The sequence below is a fragment of the Acipenser ruthenus genome, unplaced genomic scaffold (assembly GCF_902713425.1).
Source record: "Acipenser ruthenus unplaced genomic scaffold, fAciRut3.2 maternal haplotype, whole genome shotgun sequence".
In the NCBI taxonomy this organism is placed as follows: domain Eukaryota; kingdom Metazoa; phylum Chordata; class Actinopteri; order Acipenseriformes; family Acipenseridae; genus Acipenser; species Acipenser ruthenus.
The window spans coordinates 1-24,199 of record NW_026707502.1 but is presented as its reverse complement, the minus strand read 5'-3'; the positions used below and the strand labels follow the sequence as shown (position 1 = coordinate 24,199).

General features: G+C 40.5%; 1 protein-coding gene across 1 annotated transcript; it reads right to left on the bottom strand.

Moving 5' to 3' along the window:
- Positions 1-492: 492 nt before the first annotated feature.
- LOC131727473 (MAM domain-containing glycosylphosphatidylinositol anchor protein 2-like) lies at positions 493-23,011 on the bottom strand (the record flags this gene model as incomplete). The annotated part of the gene is made up of 3 exons (XM_059018863.1): positions 493-641; positions 9,080-9,349; positions 22,718-23,011. Coding segments are annotated over 3 exons (713 nt in total), but the record flags the coding sequence as incomplete, so codon positions are not given.
- Positions 23,012-24,199: the final 1,188 nt, after the last annotated feature.

Here is a 24,199-nt window from a genome sequence, read left to right as displayed (position 1 = left end):
GAAGTACAATTAGCAGATTAAAGCCAGGACTTACATAGCCCAAACACACGATACTTGATAACTAGAGCCTTAACATTGCACATGCAATCCAAACCCAAGCCTCATAGAGTGCACACCAATTATATGCATTGATTTAGAAAATTCACATTCATCCAAATAAATCCTACAATAAAACCAAAAGAAATAAGTCAAGTACACGGTAGCTCCTCCTTCAGTGTACTAAACACTGGAATATCATAACCATCTTTCTCAAGAAAGGGAAGAGTTAAAAGAAAAGCAAACAAAAGCGAAAAACAAAACTGAGAACAGTACACAACTGCGACCCTCTAAGGATGTGAAGCTGGAACCCGACACAAACACATTGCAAATGTGAAAATGAGCTTCCTGGACCTGTGGCACAACCTCTCCCGTCAGGCACAATTCATACCAAAACAAACAGATACAGAAGGCATGGCCAAAGATATTTCTGAAGCCTTTCTTGTTTTCTCTCACCTGCCTAATCCCCAAGCGATATGCAAGAATGCGGTCCACTGCGTTGGGGTTCATCTGGGTCCACTGCAGGCTGTAGGAGTAGACGCGAGGACGGTTTTGCCACAGCGGGTTGAAGGTGTCATAGTAGAATTCGGGCGCGTAGGCCTGGCCTGCAAAACAAACAATTTGACTTATACTTTAACTTCTATACTGTTCAATGCTATATAGTTCAATTCTATATTGTTCAATTCTATATAGTTCAATTCTATAATGTTCAATTCTATATAGTTCAATTCTATACTGTTCAATTCTATATTGTTCAATTCTATACTGTTCAATGCTATATATTTCACTACTATATAGTTCAATTCTATATTGTTCAATGCTATATAGTTCAATTCTATACTGTTCAATGCTATATAGTTCAATTCTATATAGTTCAATTCTATACTGTTCAATGCTATATAGTTCAATTCTATATAGTTCAATTCTACATTGTTCAATGCTATACAGTTCAATTCTATATAGTTCAATTCTATACTGTTCAATGCTATACAGTTCAATTCTATATAGTTCAATTCTATACTGTTCAATGCTATACAGTTCTATTCTATATAGTTCAATGCTATATTGTTCAATGCTATATTGTTCAATTCTATACTGTTCAATGCTATATATTTCACTACTATATAGTTCAATTCTATACTGTTCAATGCTATATAGTCCAATGCTACATAGTTCAATTCTATATTATTCAATGCTATATTGTATTATGCTATTGGGTTAAAAAGATTGCTGGTGCTCCAGCTATAGTACAGACCAGATGAACATAGTTGGCTCCAATGGACTAGTCTGGTTCATTACCTTTCCTATGTTCACTGTGCATCGCCTACTGTATGTACGCTTATTATGTTCATGGTTTAACCTCTGTTATTTACCAATCCTGTATGACCACAACCACTTCAAAGAGTTTGAGGCACACAAGACCTGGCCTGATTAAATCCCTGTCTGAACATTTCTACTGAGAGATTTTAATTGCAGGGTATTCATTCCATATAATGTCTAAATGCCCTTTTATCTTGTGTCGCTTCAGCTCTTTGAAACTTCTCTTTTTTAGCTGCATTTTTATTACAAAGTATTTTTTGATAAAAAAAATTCAGCATTCCTGAATTTATCTCTGAGATCCAAGCATTTTTATACATGTATATCTTAATAATCCAGTTGGAAATAATAAATACTTATTTTGTTCGGGATCAAGATATAGCGGTAGATACATAGAATATTCACTGAGGATTTATAGGACAAGGTGTAGTGAAGGTTTATTTTAACTGAACGTGGAATCCCAAATGATATACCTTCATGTCAAGCTTTTACAAGACTTTACTAAGCTTGGTGAGCTTTTGTGGGTTACTAGTGGCTGTTCACTCACTTGAACTGCTAGTAAAATGTATGTTTGTGCTTTACTAGTTGATTCACCGTGTTTCTGCTCTTTTCTGACCCTTTCAAGGCACACAACTCCATTAAAAGTGAACTTGGCACATGACAACACATGGCATTAGCTCAGCCGTTCATCCTCAACATGAACATACACACTCGAGTAAGGGAAGCCGAAGCTGCTGAGTGATGCAAGTTCCATCCTTAAAAACACAAACTGAAATCGGTATGTATTTTATGTAAAGTTTATTTGCACAGGGTAACGCACTGTGGACAGTTACTCAGAGAAGCCTTAAACGAGAGATCTTGAGGAGTCTGGATGCCTGCCAGGTAAATACGACTTGTCCACTCTGTTCTATGGCTTCTTGTGCAGAGAGAATGATGGGTGCTGTCAGCAGTGCCAAGCTTTCAAGCACCAGATTCAGGACAAACAACGTCACGTGACTATCAATACAAATGCTAAAACAAATGTAACCCTTTACGTCCCATTGAGGTCCGCTTTAAAGATCTAAAACAGCTGTAGTTCTAAACATGAATGGTGCTTCACAGTTCAATGCATTGAATCACAATGCGTCCCCCAAGGCTTGTTCTATACCAGAATCAAAATGCTGCCTTCTACATCAGCTAGATATATATATATGTGTGGATATACAGTATCCAAAGCAACTTTAGGAATAAAGCAATGTTATTGGTATCAAACTGGTAACAAAATACTTTTAACAAGTCTACTAACTTCATTCCATTTCTATTTCATATACTAACACTTACGCTTCTATTTCATATACTAACACGTTACTGTAGCAACGTCTATAAGAGCTGCTTTTGAACAAATCAATCTTAATTTCAATGACACGATCGAAAGCAGTGTTAATCTCAAAACTAGCCAGCAAAAAAGAGCCAGTACCTCAAGGGTTAAAGAAACATGCGCCTGATGCACGTATGGGTTCAATGGGTTTTCATGGAAGTGCTTTAGATAGCCTTGGAAGGACGCCCAGACTCATTTAATGCTTTATTGATAGCTCACACTGGGCAGAGGCACAAAACACTTACCTTACAGAACATACTCTCCTGGCAAGCCTCTGGGGAGGGGGCCAGGGAGTCAAAAACACTGTTAATGGAGCTCAATAAGAGGTAAAGGATTCTGACAACGCACTGCCTCATCTGTGTTCGATTAAAACTTCATCAAATAGTGTTTGCAAAGGTTCAGTGTAATTTCATTTTCTTCTGATCCCATTTTCTTTCATTTTTTTTTGCTTATGTTAATTTTGAAGAACGCGATCTGTTTTGAGCAATATCCTGCAAATCCAATTATCTAGGAAGTCATATGCGTGAAAGAACCAGAGTCGTCAGTAAATCACCTCAGCCATCCAAAGATCTGTCGTCTTAAAACCTGATTAGGCATTTTATTACTGAGCAAAGAGTGCACCACACAAGACTGTAATGTTCTCAGATTTCCGTCATGTCTACAATTGTGTGCGCGTGCTGTACTTGCTTTCCAGACATAGTTTGTCACCCTATTTACTGGTAGTGGACTTGCCATTAGAGTAATACCATTACCCAAGCAAATCAAGCTGTGCCTAATTTTACACCAGCTACCGCACCACAAATTCCACACCATGCACTCGAGTACCGGAAAAATAATGCAACCCAAATATCTTCAGTTATCCCTGTCGGCTACCACGCCCTGGTGCTAAATACAAAGGGTCCTCTGAGCAGACACTGAGGCTTGACAGCAGCAGCCCCATTTTTAATGATGCATCTCAGCACTAATAAATAGATTCCAATAGCACCTTCTTTACTCGTGTATTTCAAACACTGTATCCCTGAACCCCACTGATAAACAGGACAGCGCTGTACGGCACATTCTTCAAGTTCCTAATTCATTCTTTATGTAACGTGCACCAGAAACTAGCGGAGAATGTTACTGTAGACACAGAAACATGCAGCATTATTCTCACCTGGATCAATTAGGAACATGATTCTGGTAAGCGTCAGAGCTGATGCTCCAATACACTGCTTCAAATGTGCTCCATGTTTTCACCACGTCAAACTGGATTCTAGCAGCGGTTTCAATGTTATAATAATTTGAAAACAGCTACGCGAGGGGAGGGTCTGATAGGTTCTGATCATTTGTTTTACTGATGGGTTTGAATCATCCATCTCGCTTTTGGTTTCCAAAGCCTGAGCAAGCTGCACACTGCTAGTTAGTATTCCACTGCCTCAGGTGTGTCTGGGGGCCAGTGAAACATTTACAGCACACTCCGGTACACATTATTCTCCCGCAAGTAAACCTATTAAAGACAATTGGCTCCTGCCAAAGCCCGACTCCTTTCTCATATATAATTGATGGGAAATATGAAATTTTCAAGTTCACATACCCCCCTGAATTCAATATTGCTTTGCCCTGTACTTCCATTAATCTTGCAGTTGTCAAGGGCCAAATATATTGCAAATTATGGCTGCAATTCATTCACTTGCCACTCTGGGACGGGACGGAAAGTGCGGTTATCTCATGATCGCTGGGAGAAGGCACATCCCTGGATAATCAAAGGGCCTCGTTGGCGGTTCGCAAATCATTCATCCATCACCAAGGTATTTTTTTTTTAAATATATAACATTTCGCCATATCCCGTGCTTTGTGTACAGTATGTATGTATGTGTGTATGTATTTATGTACGTACGTATGTATGTGTGCATGTATGTATGTGTGTATGTACTGTATGTAAGTACATATGTATGTGTGTGTGTGTGTCTGTGTGTATGTATGTATGCATGCATGCATGCATGTGTGTGTACGTACATATAAAGGTATGTTTGTAAGTAGGTATGTAGGTAGGTATGTAGATAGGAAGTTAAGTAGGTAGGTTACAACATGCAATCACCTCTAACTGTGTACAGTAGGACACAGAGAAAACCTTGCTACTCTCATGCTACCCCTCTGCTTCGCATCCTCCACTGGCTCCCTATCTCTGCTCGCATTCAATTCAAGACCCTTGTTCTTGCCTACCGCTCTCTTCACCACACTGCCCCCTCCTACCTCCAAACCCTCATGTCTCCCTACACCCCATCTCCACTCCTCTACAGACAGACTGGTCATGCTTTCCCTCCACTCCCCTCCTGCCTTGCTCGCTCCTTCTCTTCCCTAGCCCCTCTGTGGAGGAACCAGCTACTGCAGAACTTCAGGTCTGCTCTGTCTCTCTATGTCTTCCGCCGCTTCCTCAAAACCCACCTGTTTAGACTGCACTTGTAGACCTCTTCTAGATGCTGTGAATGCGCAGTCCTGTATTATACTAGATGCTGTGAATGTGCAGTCCTGTATTATACTAGATGCTGTGAATGTGCAGTCCTGTATTATACTAGATGCTGTGAATGTGCAGTCCTGTATTATACTAGATGCTGTGAATGCACAGTCCTGTATTATACTAGATGCTGTGAATGCACAGTCCTGTATTATACTAGATGCTGTGAATGCACAGTCCTGTATTATACTAGATGCTGTGAATGCGCAGTCCTGTATTATACCAGATGCTGTGAATGCACAGTCCTGTATTATACTAGATGCTGTGAATGTGCAGTCCTGTATTATACTAGATGCTGTGAATGCACAGTCCTGTATTATACTAGATGCTGTGAATGTGCAGTCCTGTATTATACTAGATGCTGTGAATGTGCAGTCCTGTATTATACTAGATGCTGTGAATGTGCAGTTCTGTTTTATACTAGAGCCTGTGAATGACCTCCAAGCCATCTGTCACTATAATATTAAATATTGTATTTTCCCAGATTGATATCTGGAGAGATGCTGCTAGTTATAGAACGGCACTGGATCAAAGCAATAAATTACCCAGCAAACCCAACTAGTACACTCTGCTGACATGTGCAGATGCTCACTGAGCTCAGTCCTGTCACACACAACATGGAGAGCCATCCAAGGGAACCGATCGTCCTGAGCAGAGCGAGGGCTCTGTGGATGCAACAAGGTCCTTTGCTTGTGCCGTGTTGACTTCCCTTGCAACCAAAAGCACAGCAAGACTGGCTAAACACACCCAGAAAGGCAATCAAGCTTTAATCGGCTCATCTGTATTTTCCAGTCCAAATTTACAAACTCTTGAACAGACTCATTCGTAACTCCTGCTTAAATAATTCACGAGAATAAGGAAAGTCGGGCGCAAATGAACGAGTTTGCTTTGTTTAATGACAAACAGCTCTCCTCGGTTGATAAATGTTATGGTCTACACTACTGACTAGAATGGTAGCCCTAATAACACAAGCTGTATACAGCAGCTGGCTGCAGTGCTATTATTATTATTATTATTATGTTTTACTGTTCTCAGCTTCGAAGACGCGAGACAAAAGGAAGGACACCAGAACAAAGACATTCACTTTAACCCTTTTCCATTGTCAACACCTGTTGATTTAGTAGGCTGTAATCATAATGACAAGTTGTTTATGAATTATCTGGCAATTTCAAACTGTTGGCAGCTCTGCAAATTGTCCCGTTTGATTGATCTCTGCTGCTGTTCATGTAAATATAGAAGCATGCCTCTGGGCTAAAACCACAATCAATCCCCGCATTGGAATTCTTTGAATTCTGAAATTATTATTCTCCTGGACCTCAAAACAAGTTTAACAGTAACACAAAGATATTGCAAACATATTGCAATTAGAAAATAACACACACCTGTTTAATTAGCAATTTAGTGATTCCTGCAATGGCAATTTTAATAAAAAGCTCAAGTGTAGAATGCACAGCTGTGCACATTGTGCATCCTCTCTTATTTCATGTAATGAACTCCTTCTCATAGTCATGGGCTCCGGTATCACAAAATTGGAAAAGAACAACCTGGGCATTCATTACAGAACACTTTGTGCTATTATCTATTCAAACCATATTTTTAATTAAGATAGCATATTTGGTAAAATGTGTATTTACAGTGACACGTATGATGATGGCATTATCAAAGTCTGAATTTTTTTTTTTTTTTTTTGAGCTGGAGTATATTGACAGCACAGACATAGAGAATTTCATCTCTAAACCTCATTAGCTGTAGCACCCAATGTTTCATTTTGTACCTTATAAATCACGCATGAGAAATGAACCAATCACTGTAAAAGGTTTGTCAAAACCCCAGCGCCTCATATCTTGTGAATAGATGTCATCCTGTGCACAGCACAGCAGTTCATGAGTACACTTTTTGCTTTTTGTGATTGATAATAAGTTAATACATCATGTGTGGGGTGTCTCTTATTACAACAGAATTCCTTTTGCACAGTTTGAACAGACAGAACTGGTCAGTTTTGCGGTCTCTTGCCCATCTCTTACAATAATAAGGGACACCTTACACACAACGTATTAACTACTATAACACCTTTTAAACAAAGCTCTTGGAAACGATGCAGAACTTCAGCAGGGAAAGGGTCATCTTCAATTGCCAAGATGCATGTGAAAAATCTAAAATGCCAACTAGCAGAAACATGCTGCCAGGTCACCCCGGTCCCAGCGGGTCAGTGTCCAGCTCATTAAGACGCCTCATGAATCCGCTGCTCCAGCCGCTCTCCCCCAGGGCCCCCCGGTTTCAATGAAAGCAATCAAAACACCACAGTGCCGGCGCTGCTGAACTGCACTGAATATATACCAGGTGCTGCCTCTCATTATATCAAAACAGAGGTGCCCCTGTAGTATTGAGATCCCTTTACATAGCATGGGATTCCACCTCACTATGTATTATGAATACAGATATAATCCGTGAAGGGCATTCTATTGTCAAGGGGGTGTCTTGGTCATACCCCTTACTCCCTGGCAAGCCTTTGTTTGGAATGCATACCATAAAAAATAATTAAAAAATCAAAATATATATATATATATATATATATATATATATTATATATCTCTACCTACCGTATTACTTTGAATTAACACTGCAGCGTTTATTTTGAATTGCTAAAAACAGCAGCTGTGCTTATTCAAGGGCCGCGGTAATTAGAAGTATTGTGGGTTTTTTTACGGTATTTGAGGGAGGTGTATATTGAAGTTTATTTCTGCGGATACAGCTTGATCAGGATGGTGAAGAAGTCCTACAGCTTTAAACTGAAAGCTGTTGAGCTCGCAGATCAGATCAGTGTTGGACTAGGTGAGGTCACATACCAGTGTAGCGTGGAGAGGGAGATAATAACGAGAGAGAAATGTCAATTCAACACTGAGGAGGTCGGTTTATTTTCCTTTTCTTTTCTTACAGCAGTTTGTAAGAGTCGCAGGGCTGAACTCTTTAATATACGGGGCGTTGCTTTCTCTGCAACCAGCAAGACAACTGAACACTCCCAGTCTCCTGACCCAGACAGGGCTTCATGAGGAAGATGAGGTCATCCCGTGGCTTCCCCCTAAACAGCAACGCCACAGCGAGAGCTACACTAGCTTCTGCTCCCCATGACACCCCAAAACACCACACCCCCCCACTCTCCAAACTTCCTGTCTGGATATTTATATATATATGTTTGGGTTCCATAAACTTTACAGTAAAATACCGGTATGCTCAAGTGTGTAATTGTATTATTTTAATTACATTTGAATTAAATGTATTCAATTCATTTTGTTTCTATTTGTAATGTTTTGCCATACTGTGTTTTTCATGCATTTCTTTACTATGTGCTGCATTTATTTGAGCTGGGGTAGGGAAACACATGTACGTGTTTCATTATCGAGAGCGCCGTTTATTCAAGGGTGGCGTCTATTACAAATCTGATATCTGAGTGCGGTGCTTATTCAAGGGTGGCAGTAATTCAAAGTAATAGGGTATATATATATATATATATTATACAGTATATATATTGTGTGTATGCCCCAGCTAAACCTACCAGTTTTAATACCAGCAAGGTCTGCCTTTTAATAAAATCATACCAATTTACAAAAACAGTAATTAAACAATTGAGGGTTTTTCCTCAAAGCAATGGAAAAATCACTGGCCTTAAAACAGGGGTGTCTGATAACGGTCCTGGGGGGCCATTCCACTCCAGGTTTAACAGGTAAAATGATATAATGAACTACATCGGGGTCTGGATGGGAAGGTTAATCAATTCAATTAAATAATTTAGAACAGGGTTGGAACAAAGTCCAGGAGTGGAAGCGCCAGCTTCGGACACCCCTGCCTTAAAGATGGTTGAGTTTTTATTTTGTTACCCGTGACGAGGAAGCTGCACCTCCCCGTGCCGGCCTCGTTCACTATGCTGCAGTTGTAGACCCCGTAGCCCTCGCGCGCCAGGCTGCTCACAGTGTACTCCGTGGAGTCCTGGGAATCGAAGTAGCCCGTGCGCAGGACCCTGCCGGCCAGCCTCCACTCGTAGGAGAGGACCCGGGACGGGTAGGCCCGCAGCACCCTGCAGTTCATCACTATGTTGCGGCCCAGGCCTTGCCGCATCTCTGTGAACATGGGTTCCACGGTGGGTGGATCTGGAGGGGGAAAGAAAGCAATACCAATCAATACCTGGATAGGGAAAGACATCAATACCAATCAATACCTGGATAGGGAAAGACATCAATACCAAGCAATACCTGGATAGGGAAAGACATCAATACCAAGCAATACCTGGATAGGGAAAGACATCAATACCAAGCAATACCTGGATAGGGAAAGACATCAATACCAAGCAGTACCTGGATAGGGAAAGACACCAATACCAATCAATATCTGGATAGGGAAAGACATCAATACAAAGCAATACCTGGATAGGGAAAGACATCAATACCAAGCAATACCTGGATAGGGAAAGACACCAATACCAAAGCTAATATGCTTCCTCACTCCAATGCCCCTTGAAGCCAGTTTCAAAATAAATAACTAAATCTTCCCAACATGTCACGTCTACACTATTCAATTATTTTGCCCCTTTAGGTGTTGGCCAACGAAAAACGACACAGGTTGCACTAGCATGTTTAAGTATGTGTTGTAAATGAGGGCACCTTGTGTTCATGCATTAATATCTGTTCCCTCATGCAAAGTGACCTCACGCCTTAATCTTAAAAGTTCAAACCTTGAGATCTGGAACGAATGCAGATGGGGACATAAGCAACTGTGCACAGTCTGACTGGAATTCCCATGCGGGCCTGATCACAGGTCACGGCCCATCCATCTGCATTGCACATCATTATTACGACAGCCTATCTGTCGCTGGCTCTGTACACTGCTCCATTTCTCAAATGACCTGGTGATTATAATGTACAGCTCTGTCTATATTTGAAACATGCATGATTGTATAATAAAACTAGTTCCACCTTATATGAACTTACCAAGGTATTCCACACTAAAAGCAGAGTGATGTATAGCAAAAGCATGGCCAATGCATCATAATGCACATGGAATGCATAGTATGAGAACAGAAAAAAGCATGGTGAACTGCAAATCTGAGAAAATGACTTTTTCCAATACTATTGAATGAAAAATGCACAGTACCAGAAGCTGGAACAGGCTGACATCTACTGATAAATGTGCTTTTATTAAAAAAAGGACAACTATAGAAAGTGATGTACTACTAGAACATCAGGCTGTAAATAAAAATATTTCTTACAACCCACTGTCTAATTGATCCAGGTTTACGTTGTAAAAGGTGCTTTCTTTGTGTCCCTACTCCATTAAAGCAAAAAAAAAAAAAAAAAAATGTTAGTTACTTCAGCCCACAACCATAAACATGGCCAAACTGATTTGGCCCTTATTTCTCATGGTTAACCGCTGACAGATCAATCGTGATACATGGCTCCATAGTCAAAGCCATACGCACCACCATATCGTGATACATGGCTCCATAGTCAAAGCCATACGCATCTCCATATCGTGATACATGGCTCCATAGTCAAAGCCATACGCATCTCCATATCGTGATACATGGCTCCATAGTCAAAGCCATACGCATCTCCATATCGTGATACATGGCTCCATAGTCAAAGCCATTCGCACCTCCATATCGTGATACATGGCTCCATAGTCAAAGCCATACGCATCTCCATATCGTGATACATGGCTCCATAGTCAAAGCCATACGCATCTTCATATCGTGATACATGGCTCCATAGTCAAAGCCATACGCATCTCCATATCGTGATACATGGCTCCATAGTCAAAGCCATACGCACCTCCATATCGTGATACATGGCTCCATAGTCAAAGCCATACGCATCTCCATATCGTGATACATGGCTCCATAGTCAAAGCCATACGCTTCTCCATATCGTGATACATGGCTCCATAGTCAAAGCCATACGCACCTCCATATCGTGATACATGGCTCCATAGTCAAAGCCATACGCACCTCCATATCGTGATACATGGCTCCATAGTCAAAGCCATACGCATCTCCATATCGTGATACATGGCTCCATAGTCAAAGCCATACGCTTCTCCATATCGTGATACATGGCTCCATAGTCAAAGCCATACGCACCTCCATATCGTGATACATGGCTCCATAGTCAAAGCCATACGCATCTCCATATCGTGATACATGGCTCCATGGTCAAAGCCATACGCATCTCCACATCGTGATACATGGCTCCATAGTCAAAGCCATACGCATCTCCATATCGTGATACATGGCTCCATAGTCAAAGCCATACGCATCTCCATATCGTGATACATGGCTCCATAGTCAAAGCCATACGCAGCTCCATATCGTGATACATGGCTCCATAGTCAAAGCCATACGCATCTTCATATCGTGATACATGGCTCCATAGTCAAAGCCATACGCACCTCCATATCGTGATACATGGCTCCATAGTCAAAGCCATACGCACCTCCATATCGTTATACATGGCTCCATAGTCAAAGCCATACGCATCTCCATTTGAAGTTTCAGAATAAGGTTGTACAACAAAACCAGTCGCTGTAATACCACAAGTGCCCATGAAAAAGATTGTAAATCTCTTTATTTTTCATTCTCTACCTGATAGTATGACCTTCAAAAAATGTTAAATTGCATCTGGCTTCCATGCCTCAGCAGAATGGCCAAATAAATCTGGATTGTTGATCAATATATTACGCAGCTATTGCTGTAAGATGTCCTTATATATCTATTTGTATTTTAGGCAAGAAGTCAACGCTATTGAGGCAAAGAGGCAAAATCAGTACATAAAATAACATTTATTTTGTGTGCAAACGTTTCTCTCGATTTAAAAATAAAACACACGAAATGCTTGGCAGGTCCCTGTATGTAGATGTTAAATGTAATATAAAAAAAAAAAAAAAGTAAAAAGGGCCATCCAGTACTGAATGTAACAACAATGATAATAAATGCTATTTTTGCTGCTAGCTGCGAAGGTGTGTTCAGAGGGGCTGTGCAAGGCGTTCAACACGGCTGATCATTCAGTATTACTCTGTAATCTGCGCTTATTAAATCTCAGTGCACATTTACTGCACCAGCTCCACGACTGCCTGAGTAACAGAACGCAGTGTGCTGTACTGGGGACTCAACATCATACCCATTAAGGGAGTGCCTCGGGGCTCCAGTCTGCCCCTGTTCCTTTGTGTTCATGTGGAAATGACAAATGTGAGAATATTGTTTAATCATGTTCTCATTTTGCTGTTGATGAAGCTCTGCTTGCCAATGCATTTTCTGCTGATATCTTTTTTCACCAAACTCCCCACGCGGGTTTTAATCAATTTCAGGATCCGGATTCTGAATGTGAGTTAATGTGTACAGCTGACCTCGTCTCTTAAGCTATACGAGTGTCTGCTGGTGAGCACCTTGGGTGCTAATGGAAGCTGAGAGGTTCTGACACCCAAAGTGCGAAACAAAGTGACACTCTTACACCATAAGAGACAGGGTCAGCTGAATGTACTAACCTAGAAATAATATATTCACTTATAAATCATCTTGTAATTAACAGTAAGAACACAATACATTGTAAAGTCATGATCCGTCTCTTCAGAATTTCTGTCAGTTGGTAGTTTATCGTGCATGAGACGACTTATAAAATAAGTTGTACTGGAATGTTCTGGAATCTGTCGCTTTGATGGGCTGAGAGTGGCTTCTTGATTTGTGATACGTTACTAAATACAGGAATATATATATATATATATATATATATATATATATATATATATCTATATATATATATATATATATATATATATATATATATATATATATATATATATATTAAAACTATAACTAAGATTAAAGTTGACTCTCATTAAAAGTAACCCGATTGTTTCTGTTCTTCTGCTCCATACATTTTGAAAATGAATGTGACAAGGATTATAAATAAGTAGGCTACTGGCAATGACTTTAAATAGATGAGAACAATGTGGATCATTTATTAAAAAGCTGCACAAGGAAATATTTCTGGTACTTAGCAAGAATGGGACACAGAAAAGAGCTCAGTCTGAGGCTGGTCCTCTCATGCCTTTCAAATGCAAGTTCAAGTTTAAAATGCTTTTTTGGCATGACAATCAGAACAAGTATTGCCAACGCTGCAACACAACACACAAACATACTTTAGAACAGATACAATATGGTTCTATTGAGTTCATCTTACAGTGGAACTTGGGCTCTATGACAGGATACTACACATTCTGCAGCTATTAATGCTCCTTCTCTCGTTTCTCCCAGAAGAACCTGCAGTTTCTCTTCCTGGCTCTTGAGTAGGAAACCCTCCATATTATCTGCCAGTCTGAGGTAGTATCTCTGTCAGCTCTCTGTATCTTTCACAGTGAAGGATGAAGTGGCTCTCAGTTTCAATCTCTCCACTGTTGCACTGGGTGCTTTCACCACCAGTGCACATGTTCCCACCTCACAAAACCAGCTGAAGGACAGCATGCAGGGGGTTATGCGATTCCTGTTCTCCCTGCCTCAGATGGACGTTTTCATTCCAGAACACTTTCCAAAGACAGCGTCCGGAACTTCAAAAGCAAAAACCTAAGCTGGAGTCAAACTGACACAAGATGGGGCTCCAGTTAAGCCTGTTTGGAGACAGACTTGCAGTTTATTTAAAGAAGATAGCGTGCATATAGGAAGAAAAATGAACACAGCGGACAACAGTACTGATCCAAATTTTACTGTGAACATAATTGTCATTACTGATCGTCTAAGCCAGGGAAGCGTGTGCAATCCGCTCCAGGTCAAAGGTTTGTTAGCACCTTGTGATTGTGAAATGAAAACACGTTGTTCATGAAACGCCTCTGAATGTACAACACTACAGAGCAATATGCGTGCTGCACCAGTTAAAGCCCCATCCTTTCTCTCTTGCTGGACAGAAAAAAAAGGCAATTTTCCAGTTAGGACTCAACATGTTCAGAGTTAAATATTTACTATGAAAAGAACACACTGTCCAGCACAGAGAGCCAGAGAGAGCTGCTCACCTGTGATGCACACTTTTCAAAAGAACCTATTTGAAATCAAAAGTGGAAGTAAAGGCTGGAAAAGGGGGGGGGGCTGACTGATGGACTGAATGGTATATTATATGGGAATAAATGTTGTCACTGGAATAGGTCGCCGAAAATTAAAAAGCAGGCTTCAGTGAGTGAGGCAGAAATGAAAGATAAAAATAGCAGCAGGTGGATAGGCTGACATACAGGCAAGTGATTAACGGCAGTGAGATACAGCGGACCTGCACTCCATCAGCCTGTGCTTACCCTGGAACCGGCCATGCAGACTGACAGAGCGGCTGAATTAGAGCCTTATTTAGCAGCTATTGCTAGAAGCTATATTAATAACGTGTCAAAGTATGTAATCAAATTGACCTCTTAGCAAAACTTGTAAAACGGCATCTATCTTCCGATGGAAGTGGACGATCAAGGGTAGTTAGAGGTTGCTCAGCTTCTAATATTGATCAGGTTCATCAAAGTTACACGCAAGGCAAGCTTCTATACAGCTAGGGTTTTATTAACAAGTACACAACCATGGTGGCATTCGGTAATTCCGAGCTCTGCTTAAACTTTGGCCAAGAGGGATTCAATAAAGTGTGTTGTCTTACTGTAAGCGGCATTGATCACCCTGCAATGCCCTACGCTCTCAGCAAATTCATCTCAGGATCAGGTGCAGGTATAGATATGGGCTCTGGTCTGCCGAGACAGGAAGATCTAGTACAGTGGGAGGGTTAACAAGGAAACAACTGACAGCTTCACGGGGGGAAGTGGACTTTCTGCTGCTCGTGTACATTGGAGTGTGCTGTTGTCACAGTGTGCAGCACACAGGCAGGGGTTGTTGCTGCTCATGTCCAGCGGAGGGTGCTGTTGTCACAGTGTGCAGCACACAGGCAGGGGTTGTTGCTGCTTACGTCCAGCGGAGGGTGCTGTTGTCACAGTGTGCAGCACACAGGCTGGAGTTGTTGCTGCTCTCGTGTCCAGCGTATTTACTAAGTAACTACTATGTAAATACACAGTAATTAGAGACACAGAGACACTTAATGTAAAGTGTTACAGGGGCTTGTTTGATATTTAAAATTCAAAAAGAAATTCGGTAACAGTAAAATTTGGTAAAGTATTTTATTTGTGCAGGGAAAGTCAATCTTTCACACAAAGTTAATTGCACATGCTAGACGAAACCAGGCCCCAGGGAAACAAAAAATGCTTTCTTGAAACATTATAAAGAAATGCATGACAAATAACTGAATGGATATGCGAGATTTGGAAGCTTACTTCAAGGTCTTACAATTCAACTAAAGAGTGAGCTCCCTAACTGAGAGGTAATGGTATGTCTTATGCTGACACCTACCTGCTATTAACTCATCAGTCATTAGGAGAAGATTCATTACAGCATCCTGGACTTTACAGCTTCAAATGACACAGCAACAGCCACAGCAGCATTGCTGTGCCATTGCTTCACATGCCTCTGAACCATAATGCTACTGCAGTGATGTGATGTCTTAAGAGTGGAAGAGATGAAGGGAGATTCATTTTCTGCTTTGCCAGAAAAGAAAAATCCTTGTTAGCGTGAATTCCCTTAATTCGTCTTTCGTAACTGTGTTGCTGATAATTGTGAACTTCTGCAAGAACCTAGCGTCAGTGAAAAGCACTTCTGAATCCCTGCGTTATGGGAACCATTCTCCACAAATCGGCATAAATGAATCTGTAATGAATACTCGTGGGTATAAATTAGTTCTGTACTAATTACACAGAAAAAACAGCTCTGAATGCAACACACAATTAACAACAGCCTTTTAAATAAGCTTCCCCCACATAACTTGAATGTTGTGTACCCAAAGAGAAAGCAGGTTAGTCATAAGAGACATATGCCACTCTTCATTCCACCAAATCACAAAACTGATAATTGTATGCTTGTTCTATTACATTTGCATTGTGAATAAAGGTTATTCGTCATCTGTGGCACAGCTATGTAGTGCATGTTTTAATTTGCAGTGAAGCTAAGATCAATTCAGAATGACATGGCTCTTCCATTTCCAATAGATATTTCCTGCAGCTAATTTCCACATTTTAGAAAGAGGCCCTTAACAACTGAGAACTCGTGTCCCATAAACTCAGCAAGGACTTGAGGACAATGAAGTGGTGCACTACACTTATCTGACCGACTCTCTGGAGCTTTGCCAGCACTGCACTTCGATAACAAATGGCTGCACATTCGTCAATAAGGATGCCAGAGCAGCCTGGCCTTTATTACTGTTGTAACAATTCATGTAGAGTAGCTAAGTAACAAATAAGGCCCCAATAATCCATTGATGATCAACTGTGGGAGGGGAACTGGAACCCTGCCCATATAAAACAAGGCTCAACACAGCTGGCTAACGTTTTTGGATGCTCTTCGATGTAAATTAGCAAGCAACACGGATTTACTGTATAAAGAATATCAAGAACCTTGTTGAATCAAAGTGCTCAAAAAGACTACAGAGCATCACTGTCCTAGAAGTGACGGGTAGGAGAAAGCACAACCCAGCCAGCCTGACTGTAGATTCTTCCACAGTTTGATTTCTTTTTAACCCTAACAGAGTTATGTGATATTTTGGTAAATTACTCAATCAGATTTAACATTTAAATTAAATTCACTACAGCAAATGTTATTCCAGTGAATCTCTCAGGACATTCCCTGGCTGAAGACTTTCTCCACAGAACCATGTCCCATCACAGGAGCCCTAGAAGAGCCCTCAGAACACCTTGAGCATATAGAACATACTCTGTCCATCTTGACACTGCTTTCCATTATTCAATATGTAATCTGGTCGTTTTTTTTTTTTGCACGCTCATCATCAGTAGCTGCATTGTGATGAAGATGACATGCACAGCATTTGACTTTTCTAAATGTCGTTAAGACTTCCAGCAACCCCCACATCTGATGCCGTGAAATATAAATCACAGAGATTCAATTAAAGTTCACTTGGTCTAATTTAATCATCTAAACAATTGTAATTACTGTCTTCCTAAAATGTATAAAACAGCTTATTTGCAGACCGCATTTCAGTGGATGTTTTCTATTGTCTTCAGTGATGGAAATCAGGTGGTCAGTAAATCACTGCTCTGGTGCAGGATACCAGCAGGGTTCATTGAGTTAAAGTATTAGGCTCTACTGTCTGATCCGATATGGGAAACGATATTTGTGTTCCAGACAATTCCATAAAGCGTGTCACCAGAGACCTGCAATGAACAGTAACACAAGGCAGCATTCAAAGTATGCTGTTATCAACAGAGAAATGTGTTTCTCCTCAAGACGGGAAACTTGCCTGACCTTGGCTGGAACACGGAAGCTTGCAAAAACAAGGTTTAGCTTCACACACACGCAGTTAGGTAAGATGTGTAAGACAGGCACTTGAGAGAAGCTACCTGAATCCTCTCCTAATGACAGACCCTCTCCGCACCCGAGCTATCTCTCAGAACATAAGGTAACTGATCATTATCTGAGTTCTGTTTATAACGCGGTGCTGCATTGCTGTGTGTTGATGATACATGTTTAAGCGGTATGTTGGAATCAGTAAACGGAAGCGTCCTAACATGGCAATTGGTATTGTGAGCACTCATTTGCAGACATTCATTCAGCTTCCTTACAATGACCCTAAGCAGCATTGTCACTGACACCATGGCTCACATACTGTCGTAGTGTGAGGAGTCTGGAAACAACCTCGCTCTTTCCCCCGAGTTTCTCTTGCTGGCATGTGTACGGTTGCCCTGAGATACAAGCTGGATGACAACAAATAAATCAGTGTGTACTGTACATAAACTTTATCCACATGCCAGATTCCATTACATACGCTAATGTGTTGACTACTGATGAACTAATTCAAGGTATTTAACATGACGAATTACCTCTGATTTTGTTTTTTTACACACTTGGGTTCACGGTAACATATGATGCTTTTTTTTTAACAGTACAGTTAAAATGATGCTTGATCATGTATCTAAAATCTCTTACACCTATAGACAAGCAAAAAGCAAAGCAATTATTTACAAGGTCAAATATACTGTAAGGCTTGACGAGGCGTCACAGTGAAATCCTCTTCTATGTGTTGGGATTTTGTGCAAAGCCACAAAGGTGAGAAACAACTTCTACACTGGCTATAATCTCAGGATGGCTAAGCTGCAAGCTAGTATGCAGTTCAACTGCAGTCTAAACCGGTGTGTACGTACCAAACAAAAAACAGAAAAACAAACAAGCAGTGAAAGCAGTGAGTTAAAAAAAATAAAATGCAAGAACACAAGAACTAACAGATGGTGCTCTCTCTCTCTCTCTCTCTCTCTCTCTCTCTCTATATATATACATACATACATACATACAAACATATATAAAGCTTCTCATTTCATCTAACAGGGTAATGTTTCTTCATCATGCTCTAATGCTCACAGCAAATCCGGATGCAATCCCTCTCTCTCTCTTTCTCTCTCTCTCGTCTTAGTTAAGAGGACAGGACAATTAATTTGTCACAGAAATAAACACGCATTATCCACTAGTGAGTACACAGTCCCTTTCAAAATGAACGACCCTAAAGCAGGATTAAGCTGAACATCAGGGTACGACAATCATGTTTATTAAAGGAAGGGCATTTTAACAAATGAATAGTTTCTAAAAAAAAAAAAAAAAACTGCCAGGACATTGCGGAGCGGGATTCAGCTGCACAAACAGAAAGGTACACACTTTGGGAACGGTGTTTGTTTCTGTGTGAGTTATATTAGGGGCTGAGCATCAAGTACTTTCTAATTTCTTTTTTTTTTGTTAATTCTGTATATCCAAGTGTGATGAAACAGCAGCTCTTTGATCACCACACCACCCAGCTGCACTCGGCAGTAGTTTTAATTTTCTTAGGAAAAAAAATCCTACGGTCCGGGCGACAAGACACACAGCTTATTCAGAAGGAGCAGCAGAGGGAGGGGGGAGGGGGAAATGCATGATCCCCCTCTCATAACCCTCTTTCTAATTTCCCTTATGATCAGCTCTCCGCAATGAGAGTTCTGTCAGGCCCACTCATTCAAACGCTGCATGTAGATTTTAGACTTGTCTGTGCCAGTCCTAATCAATAGTCTTTCGGTCTTCAGTACCGGGCTGGATGAAAGCTCTGGTTACTTTCTGCTCCTGTGGGAATTTTTCCCTCTAAGTTCCCAATTAAAATTACAAAAGATGCCATTAGCTCATTGGACTGCAACAACCCATGAGCTGCATAATAGCCCCTTCGCAGAGGCTGCTTAATGGATTTTTTCCCTGAGCTGTTCATGAAAACAATGTTTCTCCACGTCAGTAAACAGTGCTCTGTGTCAGTACAAAGGCATACCCTTCTTAGGCGAGGATGGTATGACTGAGCTTTTTGTTGCATTCAAGGTTACTGCACAAAAACAAGTTTGTAACGTTTGTTCAGCAAATGTTGGTGTTTGACCTACAGTCTTAGAGTAAGTCACGCTTATTATATCTCTTGTGTTACTTTAAGCTCCTTTCATGCCTTTCTCTAATAGTTTTACCTGATCTTGCTTTAACCCCTGGATCACTGAGCAACTCGCAGTTCAGCCACAGGAAAACCCTGCAGTTACACAGATGGAGCCTGTTTTTGTGAGTGTGTCCTAAAAGAATCAACATATTATCAGGAACGTCAAAACAAAGCTAAAGCATCTGTCTACTCAACTGTGATAATCTTGAATGACTGTTCAAGGGATGATATTATCAGTTCCACATTAAAAGCATACAGTATGTTCTAGGGTTTTTTTTAGATTATGGTGTTCTCTTGTTCAGATGGCAAAGAAGCAATTGGGCAAAAGCTTAAATTTAACAAAGAAAAATACTGGAGATCCACTGTTGTGAAGGAATCAGTACCAACTGCTATGGAGCCAACATTCATTACAAGTGCCTGGGAAGCATTTGGCTTTCCCTCTGCCATTTATTTACAGCTAAGAAGCCCAGCGAGGCCACGGAGCATGTGCAATGTCCCGGCTCATCCTTGGAACCCATTCCAATTCATCATGACTGTGGTGTCCGTATCTCTGATCTGACCCTGTGAGTCGTGCATTGCCGTGGATTGGCAGGGGTACCTTTGTGTCTAAGCCATGCATTGCAGTGTGACTGTGGGTCAGGGAAAGTGTTGATGTAACCCAGTTTGAGAGAGGCTGTGATTATGGGTCAGGGAAAGTGTTGATGTAACCCAGTTTGAGAGAGGCTGTGATTATGGGTCAGGGAAAGTGTTGATGTAACCCAGTTTGAGAGAGGCTGTGATTATGGGTCAGGGAAAGTGTTGATGTAACCCAGTTTGAGAGAGGCTCTGATGACGAGAGCACCACTAGCCGGTGCCATTACCCCACAACTGTCTGGGCAATCCACTAGCATTGTGTCAGGAAGCTTCTTTGCCAGGATGGCAGCACTAAAAACAGTCCTTGTTTAAGATAAAGGATGTGACTGTTGGTGAAACTGATTTTTCACCATTCCTCTAACTAAAGGAAATTTAATACTAAATGAAACCAGAATAATAAAAACAATGCCTCTGGCGATAAGAGATTGATGGCTCTACTGGACAGAAGCAATACCCTACTGGGTAAGGAAAGTGTCAATAACTATTCTTAAACATTACATATAGTTTTATGTCAATAGAATGAACAGGAATAAACGAAAGTGTCAAAAACAATATTCTTTGACTGAATGACAACATACAGTACAGCTTGTCACTAAGGAGCAACAACCTATCCCAGCTCAACCAGGAGAAAAACAAGAAGAGAATTACTCTTAGGAACTATAAGCAATGAAAAAACGATTGTTGAAAAATAAATTAGAATCATTTTCAATGCCTCAGTGACAAATAACAACAAATACTGATAATAACATCCTATCATCTTCAGAAGAGTGGTGGAGGACAAACGTGGCAAAGGCTGCAGGCATGAATAAGACAAGGGACCTGGTAACCATGGTAGCACACATTCAGGTTTGCTGTCCTGACATTCTTGAGCAGCATCATTTACAGCCAGCCTGTTTCTGTGCTTATCAATTTAAACAAAGCCAGAGGTTGAGAGTTCTGTTTAATGCATATAGTTTTATATAAACTATTGTTTATATAAGTGAACTCTCATGCTTTGAATCAAACTGAATTTCTTCTATTTTCAACCGCCGTTTCTGATTTAACAAAGAGCGTTAATATTCATTATGGTAATACCGGTTAACAAAAAAAATGCATTGGAAAACTCGCCATTGGAAAAACAAAATTAAAGACATCTCCATGGCAGTTAATTCCATTAAAAGCTATTTAATGGCTTCATGAATGTTAATGAATCTTTAAACAGGAGTCTTTTATCATTACAGTGTATCATCTGAAAACAAATCGTCTACACTTAAAACAATCCTCCTTGGAAAAGTAAATCCTAAAGAGAACGGGTAACACTGCTATTGTGTGCATTGCGTTGTTTATTAACTTTTTGTAAAAAGAATCATGTGCACATTTTGTTTTTTTGTTTCCATCACTGAGGAATTAGCCAAGCCCAGAGATCATTAAAAAGCAGCATTCTGGTCATCTAAATAACCAGTCGATCTTATTGTTATCAACCAACACAATGGAATACTATCCAGGATCACCAGGCTATTGGGACCTCCTAGCCTACTTGCATGCTCAATAGGATGCTATCAATGATCACGATGGATTATCAGCACCGTATGCAAGTCAGTTCACACAATTTAGTAACAGAACAAAGGTATTTGTAATCTAACGCATAGTGAGAACAAAATGTATGATCTGAGATTGAAGTGTTGATATTGACTCGCTTGAAGAGTAGGAGGGCCATACAAATGGGATGATTCAAATAATCTTCCAATCAATGGGTAAAGAACAGGGGGCCTGTTTCCTACTGTGCTATAATCATAAGGCATGACTTATTTCATTTAGCAGGGCCAATAAAATGATGCCAATCACAAAAAGTTTAAAGCTGTTTCATATTTTCCTTTTGCTCATAAATAACATTCATTTTCACAGTGCATGCCACTTGTACAGTGGTATTTTACTAAAACACAATTTAAAAGGGAACGTGGAGGATCTACAGCTATGGCCAAAAGCTTTGCATCAACCTATAGAATTAACTAATTTTGCTTCATAAAGTCGAATGCAACCTGCTGAATTCTGTTACGTTAACATACTGAATTGCATACCACTGCTTTGTAGTTTTCCATATACTTAACGAAAAACTGACAAAAATAGAAAAATTTGACATTTTGACATCTAACATGAAATACTGTGCTACTATTATGGCTTCTGGTAGACTTCTGCAATATCATGTTGTAGTTTCCTTGATTACATGATCTGAATTATGTTCACACACATTTTGAATTATTTTTTTTTTTAATCATGTCTCAATATTAAAACTCTAGGGTGATGCAAAACTTTTGTCCATAGCTGGTAGTCTGTTGAATGGTTCCTAACACTTACACTGCACAATCAGCTCCACCACCGTCTCCCTGGGCTTGACGTTGAATCCGTTGTACTGGCTGGTTTGGCACCGGTAGGATCCGGTCATTTCCCGGGAGACGTTCACAATCCGCAGGATCCCGTCGTAGCTCTCTGTCTCCATGCTGCCGTCCGGCATGGGCGCCTCCTTGTCCGCGCGTGACCACAGGATGATGGGCTTGGGCTTCCCAGTCACCTGGCACTGCAGCTCCACCGTGTCCCCCTCCCGGGTGACCAGGGGTGACTTCCCACTGGGGATCGAGAGTTTCGGAGGGACTGAGAAAGAGAAAAACAAAAGCGGAACTAATATGGGTTCTAGTAACTGCTGACGAGAAGCGGATTCAACAAGTGGTTTCACCTCCTAGATCCAGACGTAATAACAATCCAGCAGGAAACTGAACATGTAAGCTCAAAGTTATCCACAGTATTTCTGCACTGTATTTTTGCAATTTCCCCATGCTTTTCCCATGGTTATACTATGTATTTTCCATAGTTTACCCTGGTTTGCCGTGTTTATCAGTATGCTTTACCATACCTCGCTAATCTTTGTAATGCTTTCACTATGCTTCATTCGACTGCTATGCTTTTGCTATGAGAAACATGTATAAGGCACAGCTTCCAAGTCCAGGTTTATCTGTCCTCTTGCAGACAGGCAAGCTAGAAAGTAAGCAAAGTTAGCTGACTGCTGAAGTAACTTGTGGCTAACATCAATTTCAGAGAAGTGCAACACAATAAAACTGGCAAAGGCAATTAGAGGAGATTGTGCCATTTAATGCGCTTGAAGTAGTTTTGCGATTCGAGAGTGATGATGGCACCCAGGAGACGATGGGTAATATCTTCTGTTAATGTTTTAAAAATCTTGGCATGGGGCATTACAGTCTAGGCTATAAAGCATATTTAGATGAGAAAGCAATCTCTTTTCATCAAGAGTATGTTGGCAATATTGCAATAAAATAGCTTTATGTTACCCACAGTGCACAGAGAAAATAAATATCATTTAGGCAGGAGAAATACTGTAAGAGGAGGAGATATTTATAAATCAGTCTGATTAACAGGAAATCCGCCACAATGCAGTTTAATTCATTTCAGTGTTTGTAACCTTTCTTCAAGATTGCGCCTTTGCTTTTAAAAAACGGCCGAGAAGTTCCTTGAGTCCTACCAAACTTTATTTAGGAGCGTATTTAGGATTCATCTGTGTAGATCATTAAAACAGATCTCCAGACCCTATGAGAACGACTCATATCTTGAGCCCATCAGTCCTTAATAAAGCTCTAAGTGACATTTTCGCAGAATATTCCTTAATGGTAAATAAAACTAAGAGGAATCGCACCTCACACTGAACAAGCAAACACAGCAGGTCAATTAATGATTAACTCTGGAACGCGAACGTGTCTCAAAGCATTAATAACATGCCTGATTCTATTCAATACTACTGAGTAATGAATGCATGGTTCATTATTAATT